At 42.6% G+C, this 24,593-nt stretch overlaps 1 protein-coding gene across 4 annotated transcripts in view; it reads left to right on the top strand.

The window, feature by feature from the left end:
• The window catches only part of DYRK1A (dual specificity tyrosine phosphorylation regulated kinase 1A), a 696,908-nt gene that overhangs the window by 632,022 nt on the left and 40,293 nt on the right, over positions 1-24,593 (top strand). For all 4 annotated transcript variants that reach the window (XM_029603453.1, XM_029603452.1, XM_029603455.1 and 1 more), the window contains one exon: positions 24,165-24,289. In XM_029603453.1, coding sequence (XP_029459313.1) covers positions 24,165-24,289 — 125 coding nt within the window. The remainder of the gene's footprint in view (positions 1-24,164; positions 24,290-24,593) is intronic.

Below are 24,593 nucleotides of genomic sequence, written 5' to 3'. Positions count from 1 at the left end.
TAGATTGTAGAAAGCATGTGTGCAAAGGCAGTGGACTGTAACAACCCACAATTTTTCAAAGTGGACTTGCATGCATAAGTCTGCTTTGAGTAAAAACTTGCAGGCAGCCATATCTGAAAAAATTAAGAGAAGCTGAAAAGTAGTCAGGAATGCGAAAATTCAAATAGAAGACAAAATAGCAAATACAGTGAAATAGGGGAGGGGGGAACAAGACTTTTTTTTTTTTTAATATGTTAGTGATAGGGGATTAAAAAGTGAAGGGGAGGTGATATTACCCCTGTATAGGTCCCTGGTGAGACCTCACTTGGAATACTGTATACAATTCTGAAAACCACACCTTCAAAAGGATATAAGCATGATGGAGGCGGTCCAGAGGGAAACTACTAAAATGGTCATTGATCTTTGTTCTAATCCACATAGGAATAGACTTAAAGAGCTAAACGTGTACCCTAGAGGAAAGGCAAAGGTTTCTATGCACAGGAGGTGAGCCTTTTTCAATGGAAAGGAGGATCTAGAACAAGGGGTCATGAGATGAGGTTGAAAGGGGGGGGGGGGGGTAAGTCTCAGTGGTAATCTTAGGAAATATTTCTTTACAGAGAGGGTAGTGTGTGTGTGGAACAGCATCCCAGTGAAAGTAGTAGAAGCAAAAACAGTATCTGACTTCAAGAAAGCATGGGATAAAAACAGGGGATCTCGAAGGAAGTGATGAGCATTACAATGCTAAATTAATTGGACAGATGGGCAGACTTGATGGGCCATACAGGGCTTCATTTTCTAAAGTATCGCAGGCCTGCGATACTTTAGGGAATGAGGGGCGGGGGCCGAAATGGGGGGTGGGCCTGCGCTAGCCGGCAGCGATCGCACCGTCGTGGTGCGATCGCTGCCGGTTTCGCACCCAATAGTGCCACTATAGAAGGTGTAGCTATTGGGCGCGAACTCGGATGTGAAAAGGGCCTTAACTTTTTCGTTGTTCGCAGAATCGGCCCCGGTGACGCCCCAACTCCTCCTCTTCCGGGGCCGACTCCACCCCCATTTTCGCACGCGAAATGTCCCTTATCGCGTGTGATCCGGGTGGAAAATGAGGCCCACAATCTTTTTCTGCTATCATGTTTCTGTGTTTTCTATAACACTGTCCCAGGTCTACACGTCCTTGTGAGGGCAGCCTAACCTGAACCTTTCTAGGCATTGCTTAAGTACAGTGAAACTTGTCTATTTAGCATTAGGTGAATAAATTCTTATTATCTTACCTGTTGTCTGTTTGCAAAGTAAATCTCTTTTTCTTTTCACTTTTCTTACTATTTGTTAAACTTTTTAGCTAGTTCTGTCCTTTGACTGATGATCCTAGTTTTTTTGTATTTGGTCTGGAGGTGCATTTCTCTGTGAGGGATCTCAATGTCCCTAAAAATCACAAGGGAATAGTTTGTAGAGCTGTTTACTTACCCAGCAGCAAGTAGGAATCAGTTGTCTGGCAGGAGGTACCCAGTCTAAGGCACATGTGTACAGGTGGGGTCTTAGCAGTGCTCAGCTGAATCCCCTCATTGTGTATAGCAGTGGTTCTCAACTTTTTTTCGGTCGGGACACACCTGACAGATGGTTCTCACATGCGTGATACACTGAACATGTGATCGTCACAGGGCTAAATGTAAACATGTATTCTGTATCCACAGGAACCCCCTCGACCCCCAGCAATGAGTGCAGAGCAGACCTAGGGCATTACCCTGTACAACTCGCCATACAAAAAAGATATTCTGGTTCTGATGACATCTTATCATGTGATAAAATCTGTTTTGAATAACACTTTTCCATAGTTATGAAGTTAACATGTTAACTGCCCTTTTCCTTAAGTTTACTCCACATAAGAATGTATGTAACACCAATTGATGTCACCTTCACTTAAATCTTCAATTAATGTATCTTAAGCCTTATCTTAACAAACACTGTAAAGATGTCAATTTCACTGTAAGTAACTCTGTTTATTTTTTGTAAACCGATGTGATATATTAGTTCGAATGTCGGTATATAAAAATAAATAAATAAATAAATCTTAGTAAAAGCAAAACAAACTCCCTTTACTACCAGGCACAATAGCCTTCCTTATGAAAAGACCGTAATTTACCACTAATGGATATCCTATTGAGAAAACAACAAATAAGATTGATACAAATGCCTACTTGCTAGTACAATACCTCACCTCAGTCACACACCCAGAACTGACCTTCATCAAGTACAAAAAAAACACAAATTATAAATATGGAGACAGAAACTGGAATGAAAAACAAAAAAAGCCACTCTGCATGCAGTGCAAACCTGGAGAAATGGAAATAGAAATATAGCACCTAACAAAGTCCCAGGATCTGCAATAATGCACACAAACTAACCTGCACAAAGTTACATCTCTATTATGGAACACAAACTGTAACAACCCTATCTAAGAAATACAACTATTAAACCAGACCCTAAACACTAATACATTTCCTATTAGGAAAACAGAATAAGCCAAGCTGCTATAGAGCCCCACACAGAAATAATTGTAAAGCTATACTAAAAATGTTACAAAACAACTGCTGAACAGAATAATATCCAACAATTAAAAACTCATAAAAATTATTAAAACATGTCCAAATATCAGTAAAATATTTCAAAACAACAGACATTGCATAATACTCAATAATTAAAATGGCAGTCAATGAAGAAAAATAAAACTTAAAAAGCCACCTTTACTTACCCTCTCCAGCAACTCTCCTACTCCTTTCCCTTCCAGGCCAGTAGCACTCACCAGAAGTAGCAAGGGCTGCTGAAGCTCTGTCCTCACAGTCCTCTTCATTAGCGCCCACAACCAGACACACGCACACACTCACACACACACTCACACACACACTCACACACACACTCACACATTCACACACACACACACACACACACACACACACACACACATGCTCTCAACCCAGGCACCCATTCACACACATTCACACACACACACGCTCTCAACCCAGGCACCCATTCACACACACACACACATACACACACACGCTCTCAACCCAGGCACCCATTCACACACACACGCTCTCAACCCAGGCACCCATTCACACACACACACACACACGCTCTCAACCCAGGCACCCATTCACACACACACACACACACACGCTCTCAACCCAGGTACCCATTCACACACACACACACGCTCTCAACCCAGGCACCCAATCACACCCAAGCTCTCAACCCAGGCACCCATTCACACACACACACGCACACACACACACCCAAGCTCTCAACCCAGGCACCCATTCACACCCAAGCTCTCAACCCAGGTACCCATTCACACCCAAGCTCTCAACTCAGGCACCCATTCACACCCACACACCTAAGCTCTCACCGCCAAACCTCTTCTTCCTTCACTGCAGGGATGGGCTCTAGTTCCGCCGGGGCTTTACTCTGGCGAGCCTTTTTTTTGCCGCCACAGTGATGGGCTCCCTTGGCGACCTTGCTTGGTCGGGTTTCCTCTTCGCTGCCACGGGGATAAGCTGCCATGGTGGCCTTGCTTCGTCAGGGTTCGACACTGCCATTCCTCCCACCCCCTCGAGCTATGCGATGCCCCTTCTTCCTGCCTCACCAGCCAATCAGAGGCTTCCTCCCTTCTTCCTACTCCCACTGGCAGGTAGAAGGGAGGAGGCTTCCGATTGGCCTGCGCGGGGGCAGAAAGAATGAAGGAGACTTCCCATTGGCCCACGGGGTTGGAAAAAGGGAAAAAGGAAGTACAACCGGGGCAGTGGGACACCTGGAGCCATGACACACAGGTTGAGAATCACTGGTCTATAGGGTTAGCCCTGAGTGGGTGTTTGGGGTAACACTAAGCTATTATGTGACATGAAGCCTTCCATCAAACCACCTGTTGTATTATGGGACTTGAAAGTGGTATTAGCTGAGGTAATGAAAGCTATTTTTATGCCTCTGAATTCTGTGAGCTCAAATACCTGACCTGGAATATCATATGTTTGGTCACAGACACCATCTTCAGTCAGATGCCCCTAGTGTCTTATCCATTTTATGCTAAGTTTCAGCATAATAGGGTAGTGCTGTTCACTCTTCTCAAGTTTCTGCTTAAGGTGATGTCGGACTTTCAACTTAACCAGTCAGCAGTTCTACCAGCAATTTTTCTCAGGCCTTATGTTTTATTTAGTTAAAAACTGTATAGTCTGCAAATCTAAAATTTTCCAATGTTCATAGAAATTAATAAGCCCTGCATAGTTTGCTTTGCAAGAGATCTGTTGCCTTTTTTTTGGATCATACCAAAACGTCTAGATGCCTCACCCAACTTTATTTCTTTTGATCTAATTGGGCTCAATGTATTTGGCTACAGCAGTACTATTTGTAATTGGATAGCCGATTTACTCTCCTTTTTTTAATGCCCAGGCAGGTCTAACTCTTAGAAGGGCATGTCAAGCCTCATAATCAGGCCGATTCAGTAAAGTCCGCGGGAGAGCGGGCGAACGCCTGCTCTCCCAGCGCGCGCACAGGCCACTTGCCTGTGGTGCGATACAGTATTTAAATGAGGCCCGGCGGTAGAAACAGGCAAAAGGAGGCACTAGGGACACTAGCGCGTCCCTTGTGCCTCCTTTTTGACAGGAGCGGCGGCTGTCAGCGGGTTTGACAGCCGATGCTTAATTTTGCCGGCGTCGGTTCTCAAGCCTGCTGACAGCCACCGACTCGGAAACCAGACGCCGGCAAAATTGAGCATCTGGTTTTCGACCCGCCGGCTGACTTCCAATTTTTTTAAATTTTTTTTCAACTTTTTTTTCTCTTCGGGACCTCCGACTTAATATCGCCATGATATTAAGTCGGCGGGTGCACAGAAAAGTAGTTTTTACTGCTTTTCTGTGCACTTTCCCGGTGCCGGAAGAAATTAGCGCCTACCTTTGGGTAGGCACTAATTTCTGAAAGTAAAATGTGTGGCTTGGCTGCACATTTTACTTTCTGAATCGCGCGCAAATACCTAATAGGGCCATCAACATGCATTTGTTGAGGGCGCTATTAGGTTCGGCGGGTTGGATGCGCGTTTTCTGCCCCTTACTGAATAAGGGGTAAGGGAAAATGCGCGTCCAATGGCAGGTAAACAGTGCGCTCCGTCGGAGTGCACTGTACTGTATCGGCCTGAATGTGAGCCATGGTGGCATTGGTGGGCCATTTTAAATCAGCCTCCATTGAGGAGATTTGCAACACTATGATGAAGAATTCAACCCACATTTACATCTCATTTTTTTATAGATCTCAGAATCCCAACATGACAAAAGGTTTGGTCAGTCAATCCTTCAGAGTCTTTTTCAGGGGTAGAATCCAACGCCATCTCACCTTGGACCCATTAATTTTATTTTGGGTTAACTTTCCAAAAGTAAATAATAAAAATAAAATCCTAAATGTGAATTCATCCAACAAAAATATTTCAGTGTCTTTGGGAAAATTTAATTTTCCCATTTTTTTTATTTTTATTTTTTTTGTTGAAAGACAGTCCTTAGCTAGGGATTCTCAGTGTGGATGATATATCTCACTTGCCCTTAGAGAAAGTAAAGTTGCTTACTGATAATAGCTGTTCTCAGAGGATAATCAGCCACATAAACATTTCCTCTCCCCGGATATAGTTGTTGAAATAAGCTATGTTATAGAACTGAGGTGGCATGTGAAGAGGAAATTCCCTGTGTACCCAGCTTGGAAAGGCTTTTCCAGAACACTCTTAAGACCATCCATGATAGAGGGTGTTGGATGATGTCACCCACTTATATGGCTAAGTACCTTGCTGTCCTCTGAGAATACTTGTTACAGGAAAGCAACTTTACTTTATTTTAAAAAGGCAGCTATGTCAAACTCTGGATCAGCACTTATCAGAAGTTTAGCCAATCTGAATGACCAACAATAGTGTTATACAAATAACTATATAAAGTGGTATTCTCTGTATCCAGTAATTATTATTGTCTATTTGGGAACAGGGAAGTATTGTGGCAAAAATAATTTTGCACTAAATATGTGGAATTGATAGGAACAAGTAGACTGTAAAAAAAAAACCAAAAAAAAAAAGTAGTGTATTTACGGTATATGTCACTTTTGTTTTACCAAATTATTCCTTTCTTCATGATTGCAGAATATGAGCTGAAAATAACATTTTTTTTCACTCAAATGTATATATTGGTGATTTTATTTATATGTAAAAATTTGTTTAAAAGGTCAGCTCGCATTGTTTGATACAGAGAATGCCACTTTATGTACTTATTTGTTTATGACTAGTTATTTATTCATTTATAGGTTTTTATATACCGACAACCGTTTGCACATCGTGTCGGTTTACAGATAACTTAAAACTTTTTGGCAGTGCCATTACATTGAACAATAGCTATGCGTACAAGGGAAGAACATGATAATATTAAATTGAAAATAATAGTTAGTAATTAGTGCTACACCTTCTATTTTCTAATCAACAATAGTGTTAATCTTTAGAAACGCTTTCAACCTAACTAAAACTGTTTACTGACATGGAAGATTTGAAGCTGCTGCTCATTTTATCTAAACTATTTTTCATATATTTGGATTTAGCTAATTTATTTTTTACATTTTTATACCGCTCATTCAAATACGGTTTGGGGCAGTGGAGCCTACATTAAATGAAATGTAAAAACATAGACAGCAATACAAATATTCTGCATAAACAAGATAAATCAAGCATTAATTCAGACTTCAAAATAAACACATTTTTACAAAATGATCTAAATAAAAATCTAACTACCAGGTCTAGCAACGAATCTTGATACATCCTATTCATCTGTATATGCCTCTTTATCATGTATTTCTTTCATCATTAATGTAACCATAAACCCAGAAAAAGACATTATGGAAGAGCAAGCTAGACCATTTCCATACCCTATTTAATAATAGGCTTCCTTATTGCAGCTAGATGGAATCTTTAATTTAGAAATGAAGATACAGGAAAAGTGTAATTTGATAATATTTGTATCAGGATCAGAAGAGGCAAAGACAGCTCAGAATAGCCAAGCCCTCATATTGTCTTCTAAATATTACATAATCTATAGTTGCAATGATGTTTGGTTCTAAATTCCAAAGATGTGGTCCTGCATTGGTAGAAATCCTAAAAGGACTTTTTCTTATTTTATATCTTGAGAGCAAAGGGGTAGATAAGATTTCCTGTGAGGAGTGAAATGACCTTTTAGGTATATAACAACCTAATAGATCTGCAAGGTATTTTAGACCCATAACATTGAGAGCTTTAAAATCTCAAGTGAATCTTGATGAAATGGGAAGCCAGTGTAGCCTAGCTAAAGCTGGTACAATATGGTCATATACTGTATTAGCTATGCTATGGACAAGTTGTAACTGATAGATGTTTCTTAGGCAACCCAATATATAGTGAGTTGCAATAATCAATTCAGGGAAAGTCACATGATGCGGAGAGCTCAAGTGGGTGTGCTAGCTTGAGCTCTGGGTGCTGTCCCCTGGAAATCCTTATCAGTCTGCAAAGTTAGTGACTCTAAACGAGCAATTTTATTCTCTGGGACTGACTTTATATCCTTAGATCACTATAAGCAGTGTTCTCCAGGCCCCATGCCGACCAAATTGCCAATAAAGGAGAAAGAGAAAAGCAAAACTGCAGGGGAGAAAATAGCCGCCAGGAAGGATAAAGGCCTGCCTGACAACATGGTGGGCATGGCGGGAAGAGGACCTACCTCTAAAGCTATTGAAGCAAACACTAGCAAATTAGGTGCTATTTCAGAACAAATAGTTAACTTGAAAATCATATTAACGGATTGTGATCTGTGGCTGGACATTTTAGAAAGCCGGATATCGATAGTTGAGCATGATACACTAGCAGCGACAAGCAAGTTGCAGAAATTAGAATCACGAATAGCAGCATACCAAGGTAAGCTTGATGACCTTGAAAACCCGGCCCGCCGTAAGTTCAATGAGCCTATGGATGATCAGAATAAGAACATAAGACTTGCCATACCGGGTCAGATCAAAGGTCCATCAAGCCCGATATCCTGTTTCCAACTGACCAAGCCAGGTCATGAATACCTGGCAGGATCCCAAGGTGTAGTTAAATTCCAAGCTGCTTATCCCAATAATAAGCAGTGGATTTCTGCAACTCTACTTTAATAATGGTAAATGAACTTTTCCTCCAGGAACTTTATGAACGCCTCTTGCCTATCGATTTTGTACTGCGCACCAACTGTGTATATAGTTATTGTTATAGTTCAAGTACTTATCATATACCCATGGCTTCTAACCGTGGTTGTGTGTTTTATGTAAGGGCTCCTCCCAAACATTTGTTATATGTTACCTAGCTCACTATATTCTGTTTTATGTAAGGGCTCCGCCCAATGGTTTGTGTTTGCTGTAAACCGACGCGATGTGCAAACGGTCATTGGTATAAAAGAAACGTTAAATAAATAAATAAATAAATGCAACTACAAAAATAGCTTTCATCACATCCTCTGACAAAGAATTCCAGAGCTTAATTTTACATTGGGTAAAAAAATTTCTCTTATTAGTTTTAAACGTTACCTAGCAACTTCATTGTGTGTCCCCTGTTCTTTGTACTTTTCGAAAGAGTAAACAACTGATTTAACATTTACTCGTACCAATCTACTCATTTTATAGATGTCTATCATATCCCCCCTCAGCTGTGTGTTTTCCAAGCTGAGCAGCCCTAACTTCTTTAATCTTTCCTCATAGGGGAGCCGTTCCATCCCATTTATCATTTTGGTCACCCTTCTCTGTAACTTCTCCAGTGCAACTATGTCTTTTTTGAGATGTGGTGACTAGAATTGCACACATTATCCCAGGACAAGCAGGATGCTAGTCCTCACATATGGGTGACATCATTGATGGAGCCCTATTGCGGAAACCTTTCTGTCAAAGTTTCTAGAAACTTTTGACTGGCCCTGTGAGGCCACTGAGCATGCCCAGCATGCCATAATATTCTCTGCCACAGGGGTCTCTCTTCAGTCTCTTCAGTCTTCGTTTTTCCACGCTGCTGTAGGCATCCCGGAGCGGGAGCCTTTGTGAGTTTCCTCACAGTTTTTTGTCTGACTAAAAGTCACATTTCTCATTCATTTTCTCCCACATGGGATCTCTCAGGTTTCCAGCGGCTGGTGAGTAAATCTTTGTCTCGTTTACTCTCTTAGTAAAATTTTTTCCTCTTACGTTCTCATTTCATCGACGGCTGTCGATGTTAAAATGGCTACGGGATTTAAAAAATGTCCCATCTGTAATCGGACAATGTCCATTACAGACCCACACCTTGAGTGTGTGCTTTGTTTAGGGGAAAAACACGACGTAACAACCTGCCCTAAATGTACAGAAATGACCGTGAAGGGAAGAAAGACCCGCCGAGACAAGATGGAGCATTTATTCCATCTGCAACTTCTGCCATCTCCGTCTACATCGACTAAATCGTCTCCGGCCGGAGTCTCCAAACGCATAATTTTGAAAAAACGTTTTATCCCAGGACAAGCAGGATGCTAGTCCTCACATATGGGTGACGTCACTGAACGGAGCCCAGGCGGGAAAACTTTCTGTCAAAGTTTCTAGAAACTTTTGACTGGCCCAGTGAGGCCACTGAGCATGCCCAGCATGCTATGATATTCTCTGCCACAGGTGTCTCTCTTCAGTCTTCGTTTTTCCGTGCTGCAGCTAGCATCGCGGATCCGGAGCCGTTGAGTTTTTTACCTCAACTGTTAATCGACTTAATAGTCGTGATTTTGACATTCTCTATCACAGATTATCTCTCGGGGGTTTTTCTTGCCGGCCGGTAAGTAACCCAGTCAAAAATTTTGATTTCGGAGATCTTCAAACTTCTCCTCAGTCGAATCGACGGCCGTCGATTTCACAATGTCCACAGGATTTAAAAAATGCCCTGTGTGTATGAGAAAAATGTCTCTTACAGACCCGCACACCGAATGTGTGGTATGTTTAGGAGATAAGCATGATGTTCATAATTGTCCACAATGCGCTGAAATGACTCCAAAAACTAGAAAAATCAGGCTCGAAAAAATGGAACATTTATTCAGCCTGCAACTCATTCCTTCCCCATCGCAGTCGTCGAGGTCGTCTCCGGCTGGAGCGACTAAGCGGGTAATAATTAAAAAACCTCACCCGGGACCTTCGGGAGATCACTCGTCCCCTTCATCGTCCTCGACGTCAACGAAATCGATGGAAAAATCGAAGTCGAAACATCGACACCGTCATAGAAGCCCCTCGTTGTCCGACCCGGCTTCCCAGGAACCCTCGACAGCGAAGCGGCCTAAAAATCAGGAAACCTCGGAGTCATCAACGCCTCGGCCTACCTCCACTCTGCTCCCAACGGTTGTGCGGCCGGAATTGTTGGATTTAATCCGTCAAGCGATTTCACAGGCTCTGAAGGAACAACTTACCATACCGACTTCATTGTCGATGCCGATGTTTGCCACATCGATGCCGGCAAATTTGCCGATGCCGGTGAGCGCACCGATGCCGGGGTCATTTTTGACTCCGATGGTTCAAAGGGATTCGACGTCGACACCAAAAATAATTACGTCATCGACGTCGATATACGCTCAAATCCCGGCTGCAATGGTACCACCGTCGACAGAATCGACACTGAGAGCATTACCCTCGACAACTACTTCGAGGACACCCATCCTCCCCTCGACAATAACAGGGCAGGAAGATACTGATGCTCAGGAATTGGCACTTTTTCGACGACTTTTACAAAAATATCAAACGGTCGTCGATAAAGCTCCTCAGAAAGTTATGGAACTGAATCCTCCAATAATTTCTATCGATGACCCTTTACCTGGACCATCAGGTATTTCTGCTAAGACAACCCCAAGAACTCCATATCAACATGAAGAAGATTCTTGGGATGATCAAGAAACTAATACATCTTCTGAAGAGTTCATGTCAGAACCATCACCACCTGAAGTAAGAAAAAGATCCCCACCTGAGGACTTATCCTTTTCAAGTTTTGTCCAAGAGATGGCGGATACAATTCCATTCAAACTTTCCTCAGAAGATGATTCAAGACAGCATACCTTAGAGGTGCTACAATTTGTGGACCCACCAAAACAAGTTTTGGCAATTCCCATCCACGAAGTCCTGTTGGACCTATAACAACGAGTGTGGGAACACCCTTGCACGGTTCCAGCAGTAAATAAACGGGTAGACACTACTTACCTAGTGCAGCAGGCACCAGGCTTTCAAAAAACACAGTTACCACATCAATCTGTGGTAGTGGAATCTGCCCAGAAAAAATCAAAAAGGGTACGTCCACATTCCTCAGCTCCCCCAGGAAAGGATCATCGCTTTCTGGACTCTTTGGGCAGAAAAGTGTACCAAAGCGCACTTTTATTTTCCAGAATCTCTGCTTATCAACTGTACATGACACAGTACCAGAGGGATCTCTGGAAGCAGATGGAGCATTTCACGAATTCTCTTCCAGAACAATTTCAAGAATCCGGACAATTAATCATTGCCAAGGGCCTAGAAGCTGGGAAACATGAGGTTAGGGCTGCTTATGACAATTTTGACACAGCCTCAAGAACAGCAGCAGCTGGCATCACAGCTCGAAGATGGGCCTGGTTGAAGGCATCAGATCTCAGGCCTGAAGTACAAGACAAGCTGGTAGATCTGCCGTGCCGTGGAGACAATTTATTTGGGGAAAAAGTGCAGGATGCTGTCCAACAACTTAAGGATCACACAGAAACCTTAAGGCAACTGTCACAATTACCTGAAGAACCAACAACTCAGGCACCTAGACGTTTTCCACGTAGGGAACCTAGACGTCCATACTACAGGCCAAGAAGGTACTACAATCAACCTACTAGGACTAGACCTTCTAGACCTACCCAGTGTTCTCAGGCCAGGCAACCAAGAACAGCCCGTACCCAGCCTCCTCCACAGACTGGTCCAGCTACGGGTTTTTGAACACAAATCCAGAGATCAGACCCACCCTCCAAAACCCCAATCAAAACATACCAGTGGGAGGAAGAATTTCCCATTTCCACACCAGTTGGGAAAAGATAACAACAGACCAATGGGTACTTTCCATTGTAGCTCACGGTTACAAACTAAATTTTTTCTCAATTCCTCCAGAATTCCCACCAACTTCCTACCCACAACAAAATTCCCAAATAATTCAATTACAAATAGAATTATCCACCCTTCTGACATCCAGGGCCATTCAACCAGTGCCCAAGTCTCAGCAGGGCAGAGGATTCTACTCCAGATATTTCCTCATTCCAAAGAAAACTGGAGGCCTACGTCCCATCTTCGACCTCAGAAATCTCAACAAATTTCTAAAGAAAGAAAAGTTCAGGATGGTTTTTCTAGGCACAATGCTCCCACTTCTTCAAGCAGGAGATTGGCTCTGTTCTCTGGATCTTCAAGATGCTTACACTCACATTCCAATATACCCTCCTCACCGCAAATATCTGCGCTTCATGGTGGGCCTTCAACATTACCAATACAGAGTACTGCCATTCGGACTGGCATCTGCTCCCAGAGTTTTCACCAAATGTCTGGCAGTAATAACAGCACACCTACACAAAGAGGGTGTGCACATTTTCCCATATCTGGACGATTGGCTCATCAGAAGCCAATCTCAACAGGGAGCAATACAGTCTCACAACAAAACTATTGCTCTACTACACTCCATGGGATTTCTCATCAATTATCCAAAATCACATCTAACTCCAAACCATCTCCTACAATTCATAGGAGCAGACTTGAACACCAACCTCTCAAAGGCATTTCTACCAGAAGATCGAGCGAACACACTGTCTCTACTGGCAAACTTGATTTACTCCAAGAAACAAGCAACAGCTCATCAGTTTCTCACATTACTAGGCCACATGGCATCCACAGTTCATGTCACTCCTATGGCAAGACTAGCCATGAGGGTAACTCAATGGACTTTAAGATCACAATGGATCCAAGCCATTCAACCACTTTATTCTCCAATTCAAGTAACCCACCAGCTACGCTCTTCTCTACTATGGTGGGTGAACAAGGACAATTTGTGCAAGGGCCTACCCTTTCAACAACCAGTCCCACAAATAACTCTAACTACAGATGCATCCACCTTGGGTTGGGGAGCTCACATAGGGAATCTCCAAACACAAGGAACATGGACAAAGCTCGAAGCAACATTTCAAATCAATTTCCTGGAACTTCGAGCTATACGTTATGCTCTGCATGCCTTCAAAGGCTGCCTTACAAACAAAACTGTGCTGATCCAGACAGACAACACAGTAGCGATGTGGTACATCAACAAACAAGGAGGGACAGGCTCGTACCTCCTTTGTCAAGAGGCAGCTCAGATTTGGGGCTGGGCCTTGAACAACTCAATGTTTCTCAAAGCCACTTACCTGGCAGGCATTCACAATGTAGTGGCGGACAGACTCAGTCGTCAATTCCAACCACACGAATGGTCCCTGGATCCAACAACAGTGACCAGGATATTTCAACTTTGGGGACAACCAACAGTAGACCTCTTTGCATCACATCTGAATCACAAAGTGGACCACTACTGTTACAGATACAATCTGAACAACAAGCCATCCAAGGACGCATTTGCTCGCCCTTGGCACTCAGGCCTGTTATATGCGTATCCTCCGATACCACTCATAACCAAAACTCTAGTGAAGCTACAACAGGACAAAGGGACCATGATACTCATAGCCCCATATTGGCCTTGACAAGTATGGTTTCCCACACTTCTAGACCTCTCAGTCAGGGATCCCATTCGTCTGGGAGTAGCCCCCACTCTCATAACTCAGGATCAGGGTCGGTTGAGACATCCCAACCTTCAATCCCTATCCCTGACGGCTTGGATGTTGAAAGCTTGATCTTACAACCACTCAATCTTTCAGCTAACATTTCCCAAGTTCTTATAGCTTCACGTAAACCTTCCACAAGGAAGAACTATGCTTCCAAATGGAAGAGATACACTTTGTGGTGCAAGCACAAAGACATCAATCCTTTCACTTGCCCTACAAAGACTTTATTAGACTACTTGTACTATCTTTCAGAATCTGGTCTACAGACTTCATCTGTAAGAGTACATTTAAGTGCAATTTCAGCTTACCATAATCAGGTATCAGATGCACCCATTTCTACACAACCTCTCATAAAAAGATTTATGAAAGGTTTAATTCTTCTTAAACCACCAATTAGACACCCAGTCACTCAATGGGATCTAAATTTGGTTTTATCTAGACTCATGCGTTCTCCCTTTGAACCCATTGATTCCAGTGACCTAAAATTTCTTACATGGAAAACTATCTTCCTCATAGCCATTACATCAGCTAGAAGGGTAAGTGAGTTACAAGCACTAGTCACATATGAACCCTACACTAAGTTCTTACATGACAGAGTGGTTCTCCGAACTCATCCTAAATTCCTCCCTAAGGTAGTTACGGAATTCCACTTAAACCAATCTATAGTTTTACCCACTTTCTTTCCAAGGCCTCATGCTCACCAAGGAGAAAGGGCCTTGCATACCTTAGATTGCAAGCGCACTTTGTCTTTCTACTTCAACCGCACTGCAGTTCATAGGAAATCCAATCAACTCTTTGTTTCCTATGACCCAAACAAACCAGGTAAAGCAGTAGGCAAACATACTCTATCCAACTGGTTAGCAGATTGCATACAGTTTTGCTATGGGAAAGCAGGCCTTCCTCTCCAAGGGCGAGTAAAAGCACATGCAGTTAGGGCAATGTCAACTTCAGTTGCACACTATCGTTCAGTGCCAATACTTGACATATGTAAAGCAGCAACATGGAGTTCTCTTCACACATTTGCAGCTCATTACTGTTTGGACAAGCAAGGACGACAAGATTCAGCCTATGGACAATCTGTCTTAAAGAACTTGTTTCCAGCTTAAACCCAACTCCTACTACAACCGAACTGCTATGGTCTTCGGCTGACTCATTCAACAAAAACATTGCACTACACAATGACTCAGCCTCTAGCTCGCTATTCACCCATATGTGAGGACTAGCATCCTGCTTGTCCTGGGATAAAGCAAAATTGCTTACCTTGTAATAGGTGTTATCCCAGGACAGCAGGATGTAGTCCTCACAGAACCCACCCGCCACCCCGCGGAGTTGGGCCTTTTTATTTTTATTATTCTTTTTGCTAAAGCTTTTGCTACATTCTAGACTGAAGAAAGACACCTGTGGCAGAGAATATCATAGCATGCTGGGCATGCTCAGTGGCCTCACTGGGCCAGTCAAAAGTTTCTAGAAACTTTGACAGAAAGTTTTCCCGCCTGGGCTCCGTTCAGTGACGTCACCCATATGTGAGGACTACATCCTGCTGTCCTGGGATAACACTTATTACAAGGTAAGCAATTTTGCTGTCCGGAAGGGTCGGGGGACCATCCATCGCCAACGTCATCGATAGCATTGATGAAGTCAGCAATCGAACACCACTTGAAGCACCGTCATCAGCACCGACACCCATCGATACCAGAGGCGCTTCTCTCCCCAGAGGAATCAACCGCGAAATGGCCAAGAATCCAGGAAACACCGGTACCTCCGACGCCGAGGCCTTCATCCCATGGAGACGCACCAGTTGTCGAACCTCCACAGGGCCCTGTGGAAGGAACATAAACACCTCCACTGCCACCGCGTACAGCTGCTCTGCCTGCACCAGCTGTTACGTAGGAATTGTTGTATTTCATCCGTCAAGTGGTGCTCCAGGCCTTAAAGGAACAGATGTCGATTCTGGTGCCTACACCGATGCTGGTGCCTGCACCGATGCCGGCACTACAGCCTAAATCGATGCCGAGGTGACCGTCGATACCCGACCCGATGCCATCAATGCCGATGTCACCTGGGGCTCCAGGACATCCCGAATTTGCGCTGTACCAGCTTCTCATGAAGAGATTTGATGAAGTAGTCGGTGCTCTTCCATCCAAGCCACGAGAAGAGATTCCTGAACGGATACCCCTCGATGATCCGCAGCCAGGTCCTTCAGGACTTCCTCGTCCACCAAGATCTTCTTTGATATCTCCACATCAGGATGATCCATACGATACTTGGGATGATGGGCATACAGACACTTCCTCTGAAGGATTTATGTCAGATCCTTCCCCTCCAGACCAAAGGAAGAAATCTCCACTGGAGGATTTATCCTTCACAAACTTTGTTCAGGATATAGTGGACACCATACCCTTCACCTTGGTAACTGAGGAAGATGCTAGACAGCAAACATTGGAGGTCCTCCAATTTGTGGATCCTCCAAAACAAGTATTAGCCGTACCTGTCCATAAAGTCCTCCTAGACTTACAGCATCGACTCTGGGAGCACCCATGCTCAGTACCTGCTGTCAGTAAAAGAATGGACACTACTTATTTGGTACAGTCTGTTCCTGGCTACCAAAAGGCACAGTTTCCACACCAATCAGTGGTTGTGGAATCCGCACAAAAGAAATCAAAAAGGATAAGGCTGCATTTCTCCACTCCTCCAGGAAAGGATCATAGATTCTTAGATTCCCTGGGGAGGAAAATTTATCAAGGAGCCATGTTAAATACCAGAAATTCATCTTATCAGTTATACATGACTCAATATCAAAGAAATCTGTGGAAACAGATGCAAGAATTTTCAACTTCATTACCACAGCAATATCAAGAAGCAGCCCAAGCAATCCCAAAGGACTTGAAGCTGGCAACACGAAGTCCGAGCCACTTATGATGGTTTTGAAACAGCCTCCAGGGTAGCAGCCTCTGGTATAAGTGGAAGATGTTGGGCATGGCTTAAGGCTTCAGACCTCAGGCCTGAAGTCCAGGAAAAATTAGTTGACTTACCATGTCTGGGTGACAACCTTTTTGGTTCCAAAGTGCAAGATGCTGTAGCACAATTAAAAGAACACACAGAAACCCTGCGCCAACTTTCGTTAATTCCGCAGGATTCTGCTACCCAGTCATCTCGTCGGCCTCCAAGAAAAGAATCTAGACGACCCTTCTATCGACAGAGGCATTATTACCCTCCAGCATCAAGGGGCAGATCTTCTAGACCACAGCAAAGAGCTCAGCCCAGACAACCTAGGGCGGCTAGGCCTCAACCCCCGCTGCAGTTGGGACCAGCTGCAGGCTTTTGAGGTTTTTCCCAGAATCCAAAGCCATCTCTTCAATCCTCATCCAGATCTTCCGGTAGGAGGCCAAGTATCCTCCTTCTACAACCATTGGTTACAAATAACAACAGACCAATGGGTACTTGCAATAATATCTCGAGGTTATCAACTGAATTTTCTCTCAACTCCAAGAGATTCTCCTCCGAGACCTCTTCCTCTAAGCAAAAATCACACAATCCAATTGCAAATAGAATTATCCACCCTTCTGTGAGCCAGAGCTGTAGAGTCGGTGTCCCGGACTCAGCAGGGCAGAGGATTCTATTCCCGCTATTTCCTCATTCCAAAGAAACCGGAGGCCTACGTCCCATCCTAGACCTCAGAAATCTCAACAAATTTCTGAAGAAAGAAAAGTTCAGGATGGTTTCTCTAGGCACCATGCTTCCACTTCTTCAAACAGGAGATTGACTTTGTTCTCTGGATATTCAAGACGCTTACGCTCACATACCAGTATTCCCTCCTCATCGCAAGTATCTGCGCTTCATGGTGGGTCGTCAACATTTCCAGTACAGAGTACTACCATTCGGACTTGCTTCTGCTCTCAGAGTATTCACCAAATGTCTGGCAGTAATAGCAGCACACTTGCACAAGGAAAGTGTCCATGTCTTTCCCTATTTAGACGACTGGTTCATCAGAAGTCAATCTCAACAAGGAGCTCTGGCTTCTCTCAGTCGAACAAATTACTCTACTTCACTCCATGGGCTTTCTCATCAATTATCAAAAGTCCCACCTCATTCCGTCTCACCTGCTTCAATTCATAGGAGCAGAATTGAACACCATACTTTCAAAAGCTTTTCTACCCGGGGATCGGGCAGACACACTTTCCCTACTGGCAAACTCGCTTCACTCAAAGAAACAAGCAACAGTTCATCAGTTTCTAACCTTACTAGGCCACATGGCCTCCACGGTTCATGTCACTCCTATGGCAAGGTTAGCCATGAGGGTAACCCAATGGACTTTAAGATCACAATGGATCCAAGCCATTCAACCACTGTCCTCTCCAATTTAAGTAACCCACCAGCTACGTTCATCTCTACTTTGGGTGAACAGGGGCAACTTTCGCAAGGGCCTACCCTTCCAACAACCAGTCCCGCAGATAACTTTAACTACAGATGCATCCACCTTGGGTTGGGGAGCTCACATAAACAATCTCCAAACCCAGGGTACTTGGACAAAACTCGAAGCAACATTCCAAATCAATTTCCTACAACTTCAAGCTATACGTTATGCGCTGCAAGTGTTCAAGGACTGCCTTTCACACAAGACTATTCTGATCCAAACAGACAACACAGTAGCCATGTGGTACATCAACAAACAGGGAGGAACAGGCTCGTATCTCCTTTGTCAAGAAGCTGCACAGATTTGGGACTGGGCCCTGACACACTCAATGTTTCTCCGGGCCACTTATCTGGCAGGCATTCACAACGTAGTGGCGGATCGACTCAGTCGTCAGTTCCAACCACACGAATGGTCCCTGGATCCCTTAGTAGCGACCAGGATATTTCAACGTTGGGGACAACCAACAATAGACCTCTTTGCATCACGCCTGAATCACAAAGTGGACAAATTCTGAGCTCTGCACAGACAGAATCACCAACTAGCCAAGGACACCTTTGCTCGACCTTGGAACTCAGGCCTTCTATAAGTGTATCCTCCAATACCGCTCATAACCAAAATTCTAGTGAAGCTACAACAGGACAAGGGGTCCATGATACTCTTAGCCCCATATTGGTCTCGACAGGTATGGTTCCCCACACTTCTAGACCTCTCGATCAGAGAACCAATTCGCCTGGGTGTAGCTCCCACTCTCATAACTCAGGATCAGGGTCGGTTGCGCCATCCCAACCTTCAAACCCTATCCCTGACAGCATGGATGTTGAAAGCTTGATTTTACAACCACTCAATCTTTCAACCAATGTATCTCAAGTGCTTATAGCTTCACGTAAACCTTCAACACGAAAGAATTATTCTTCGAAATGGAAAAGGTTTGCCGTGTGGTGCATGCAAAAGAGTATTGACCCTTTCTCCTGCCCCACAACTTCTCTACTAGACTACTTATACCATCTTTCAGATTCTGGTCTCCAGACATCATCTGTAAGAGTACATTTAAGTGCAATCTCAGCTTACCATAACAAGATGGGAGATGCACCAATCTCTACATCCTCTTGTCAGTAGATTTATGAGAGGTTTAATTCACCTTAAACCACCAATTCGGCCACCCGTCACAGAATGGGACCTGAATTTGGTCTTAACAAGACTCATGCGTTCTCCTTTTGAACCCATGAATTCCTGTGATATTAAATTTCTTACATGGAAGACTATCTTCTTTATAGCCATTACATCAGCTAGAAGGGGGTTAGTGAGTTACAAGCACTTGTCACGTACTCACCCTATACAAAATTCCTACATGACAGAGTGGTTCTCCGTACACATCCAAAATTCCTTCCCAAAGTAGTTACGGAATTCCACTTGAACCAATCTATAGTTTTGCTCACATTCTTTCCAAGGCCTCATTCTCACCAAGGAGAACAGGCCTTACATACCTTGGACTGTAAGTGTGCGCTAGCCTTTTACTTGGACCGCACTGCAGTCCACAGAAATTCCACTCAATTCTTTGTATCTTATGATCCAAACAAACCGGGAAAAGCAGTGGGTAAACATACTCTATCCAATTGGCTAGCAGATTGCATACAGTTTTGCTATGAAAAAGCAGGCCTTCCTCTCCAAGGACGAGTAAAGGCGCATTCAGTGAGAGCAATGTCAACCTCAGTAGCACACTATCGTTCAGTGCCTATTCTTGACATATGAAAAGCAGCAACATGGAGTTCTCTTCACACCTTTGCAGCTCATTACTGTTTGGACAAAGGACGACAACAAGATTCAGCCTACGGACAATCTGTCTTAAAGAACTTGTTTCCAGTTTAACCCCAATTCCTTCTACATCCAACCTGCTGTGATCTTCGGCTGCCTCATTTTCAACAATAATACTTCACTGTTGCTTCACTACAAAATGACTCAGCCTCTAGCTTGCTAATCAGCCATATGTGAGGACTAGCATCCTGCTTGTCCTGGGATAAAGCAAAATTGCTTACCTTGTAATAGGTGTTATCCCAGGACAGCAGGATGTAGTCCTCACGAAACCCATCCGCCATCCCGTGGAGTTGGATCCGATACGTTTTATTATTTTATTTTTTGCTAAAGCTTTTTGCCACATACGAGACTGAAGAGAGACCCCTGTGGCAGAGAATATCATGGCATGCTGGGCATGCTCAGTGGCCTCACAGGGCCAGTCAAAAGTTTCTAGAAACTTTGACAGAAAGTTTTCCATATGTGAGAACTACATCCTGCTGTCCTGGGATAACGCCTATTACAAGGTAAGCAATTTTGCTTTACTCAAGGTATTTATTTATTTATTTATTTAGCATTTTTATATACCGACTTTCCAATAACAGAATTACTGATCAATTCGGTTTACATTTTAACAGAACAATAACATTGACAAGTAAATGTCTTACAAAGAACAGGTCGATATAACTTGGATAAGTAAATATGGGGTTAACCAGTAAAGATACATTGCCTAATATAGGTATAAGTAAAAGATACAGTGCCTAATGTAGGTTAAATAAACAGTTGCTAATTATAAGGGGAGGCCTAAGTTAAATAAACAGTTGCTAATTATAAGACTAGGTTATGTCTTATAGGTATGGTCTCATCATGGAGTGATATAGAGGCATTATGACACTCTGTTTTATTCCTAATAATTCCTAACATTCTATTTGCTTTTTTGATTCCTGCAGCACACTGAGCCAATGATTTCAATATATTGTCCATTGTGATGCTCTTTTTTTCTGGGTGGTAACAATCCTACTATGAAACCTAGCATTGTGTAACTACAGCATGGGTTATTTTTCCCTATATGCATCACCTTGCATTTGTCCACATTAAATTTCATCTTCCATTTGAACGCCCAATCTTCCAGTCTTGTGAGGTCTTCCTGCAATTTATCACAATCCGCATGTGATTTATCTAATCTGAATAATTTTATGTCATCTGCAGATTTGATCACCTCACTCACAATATCCTTTTCCAGATCATTCATAAATGTATTGAAAAGCACTGGTTCATGTACAGAGCCCTGAGGCACTCCACTGTTTATCTTTTCCATGAAAAACTATTTAATCCTACTCTGTTTCCTGTCTTTTAACCAGTTTGCAGTCCATGAAAGGACATCGCCTCCCATTCCTTGATTTTTAGTTTTCTTAGAAGCCTGTCATGAGGGACTTCGTCAGAAACTTTCTGAAAATCCAAATACACTCCACTGGTTCACATTTATTCATATGTTTATTAACCCCTTCAAAAAAAATGTAGCAGATTTGTGAAGCAAGACTTTCCTTGGGTAAATTCATGCTGGACATATTCCATTAAACCATGTCTATCTATATGTTCTGTGATTTTGTTCTTTAAAATAGTTTCCACTATTTTTCCCAGCATGGTCAGACTCGCTAGTCTATAGTTTCCCGGATCAAGCTTGGAGCCCTTTGAAATATCGAGGTTACATTGGCCACCCTTCAGTCTTTAGGTACAATGGACACTGTTAATGATAGTTACAAATGTTTACTAATAGGCTTGAAATTTCATTTTTTAGTTGTTTCAGAATCCTGGGGTGTATACCGTCCAGTCCATGTGATTTTCTTCTCTTCAGTTTGTCAGTCTGGCCTATTACATCTTCCAGATTTACCATGATTTGGTTGAGTTCATCCGAATCATCGCTCTTGAAAGCCACCTCTGGAGCCAGTATGTCCCCAACATCCTCATTAGTGAACATGGAAGCAAAGAATTAATTTAGTCTTTCCAAATGGCCTTATCTTCCCTAAGTGCACCTTTAATCCCTAGATCATCTAATGGTCCAACCCACTCCCTTTCAGGTTACCTACTTCGGATATATTTTAAAATGTTTTTATTATGAGTTTTTGCCTCTACGGCCAATTTCATTTCAAATTCTCTCTTAGCCTGTCTTATCAGTGTTTTACATTTAATGTCAATGCTTATGCTTTTTCCTGTTTTCTTCAATTTGCTATTACAAGTCATTGTAATTTTATTATAAAAATGCTGATGTGTATATATAAATGACAGTAATTTTAAGCTACATTTAGAATTTCACCTTCTAGTATTTTCACCTTCTAAAACTGGGATGAAGCAATATGTCTGTTGTGGAAACAGGAGGATTATGTTTTTTTGTGTGTCAGGCCCACTTCTCAGAAACAGGAGTTCAGTGGCAAAAACATGGAATGTTTTTTTAAAGAGAGGAAAAAAATTTCAAAATTTTTCCCTTGCAAGTTCCTTGTCAATTAATTTATCCCACTAACAGTGTCATTCATCAAAATGTGTTATGGCGTTAATGCCCGCCACAACTGCATAACGGCCAAAATAATTGCAGTACCGCATTGCGCGAATGCAAATTTTTGAAAGGGCGGGATCGGGGAGGGGTTTGGGCAGGATTAATGAAAATGAGGGGCATTATCACACTGTGCGATAGCAACGCCAGAAATAAATACACATTTTTTCCTGGCGTTGAGCTGTGCGATATGGCCGAAACGGCCGTAGCGCAGTTTGCAATAAAGATAAACAATTGTTCCTTCTGTTAAATTCCTCTCCCCTTTTATTCTGCTCCCAGTTTTGAACATCCCTGTTTTATTGTAACTTCAGTGTTGCTCCTCACTTGTTAAAATTTGTATTGTATCTTTCATTTTAAAGTTTGTATTGTATCGTTCATTTTACACCCTCTGTTAAATGTAAACCAGCATGATGCGATCCCTATCGCGAATGCCGGTATAGAAACACATTAAATAAAATTAAAAAAAAAAAGATTGCAAATTGCATTTCAGTAATTTCTGGGCTTGGGGAGAGGGAGTGGAATGGAGTAGAGAGAGCCTCTGGGAAGGCCTTCACAGTATTGAATTATTTAAATCACTATAGGAGGGCCAGCTGATAACGTGAGGTGAGCTTTTGGTGGTGGTTTAGGGGTTTTGGGCCAGTTTGACATGCCGAGTGAAAAGTACGAACAGCACAGTACACCTTGGTGAAGATTTGATTTCATTTGGAGTGAGGAAAGTCTCACAAAGATGAGATTTCTACAGGGAAATCTCATCTTTGTGAGACTTTCCTCATTCCAAATGACGTCAAATCTTCACCGAGGTGTACTGTGCTGTTCGTACATCTCACTCTGCATGTCAAACTGGCCCGAAAACCCTAAACCACCAAAACCTCACCTCGAGTTATTAGCTGGCCCCTCCTATAGTGACATAATTAGTTGACTACTATGAAGGCTTTAAAAAGAATCTCGCCCTCCCTCTCCCCTTTCCCTCTTTCTCCCCCTGTCTCCCTCTTTCCATAAGAAAATGCCTATCTGTGCACTTTGCAACTTTTCCTTATTGCAGGTGTTATTCATGTGAAATTTATAACATTTTGATGAATCTAGGCCACTGAGAGAGAACTTTTAAACATGTTAGATTGATATTGTACCTTTCATCCAAATTGTGGTGATCATGCTCCATATCTGAGTATTTTCTGTGTTTTGGACCTTCATGATTCAAAATTAGATTTTTCTAGATTACAAAACAAAGATCTTACTACACAGAAAATATTTACATGGTGCTTTCCCTTTATAGATCTCTATCATTGTGACCCCAAAATTGGCTCATGTCTTGTTAATTTCTAAACTGAGGCTCAGGTTGTGAAATTTACTTACCTAAGATCACAGAGAGACCTAGTGGTAAAGAGATGATTCAGATAAATGCCCCAGGACTTCTTTCTACTGTAGTTAAATTCCAACTGGAACACACCTCCATCTTGCTCATTCTAGTTCATTCTGTTTTTTGTGGCATTCATTCTGTATGACTTGCGACTTAATGTATTTTTGTAAATTTTGTGTTTTAAATTAAAAAATATCAAATATAAATGTGAATAAATGTCTTTTGAATTTAAAGGTGGCTCATCTGGGACAAGCAACAGTGGAAGGGCACGGTCAGATCCAACACATCAACATCGACATAGCGGTGGGCACTTCACTGCTGCTGTCCAAGCAATGGACTGTGAAACACACAGTCCACAGGTAAGTCTTTGAATCAAGTGTCTCCCTTTTCCTAGAAATATCTACTCTGTGTCCAACAGCACAATGTTCATCTATGTGCATCAAGAGCAAAAAGTGTTTTTCTTGTACTCAAGATGCTCAGTGACAGACAGATTACCATACTTTTCACTCATGTTTCATCAGGAAGAAATAAATATAAATCATTTGCAATCTGCTCATGCTGTAATAAAAAAAAACAAAAAACTACAAAATAATTTAGATTTATAGTTGCTAAGCACGTCTGTACCTTATTGATCTTTTAAGTGTTATGCTTTTTTTTATTGTT

This window comes from Rhinatrema bivittatum, chromosome 5 (genome assembly GCF_901001135.1).
Source record: "Rhinatrema bivittatum chromosome 5, aRhiBiv1.1, whole genome shotgun sequence".
NCBI classification, from domain to species: Eukaryota; Metazoa; Chordata; class Amphibia; order Gymnophiona; family Rhinatrematidae; genus Rhinatrema; species Rhinatrema bivittatum.
This window is presented reverse-complemented; position numbering and strand designations above follow the sequence as displayed.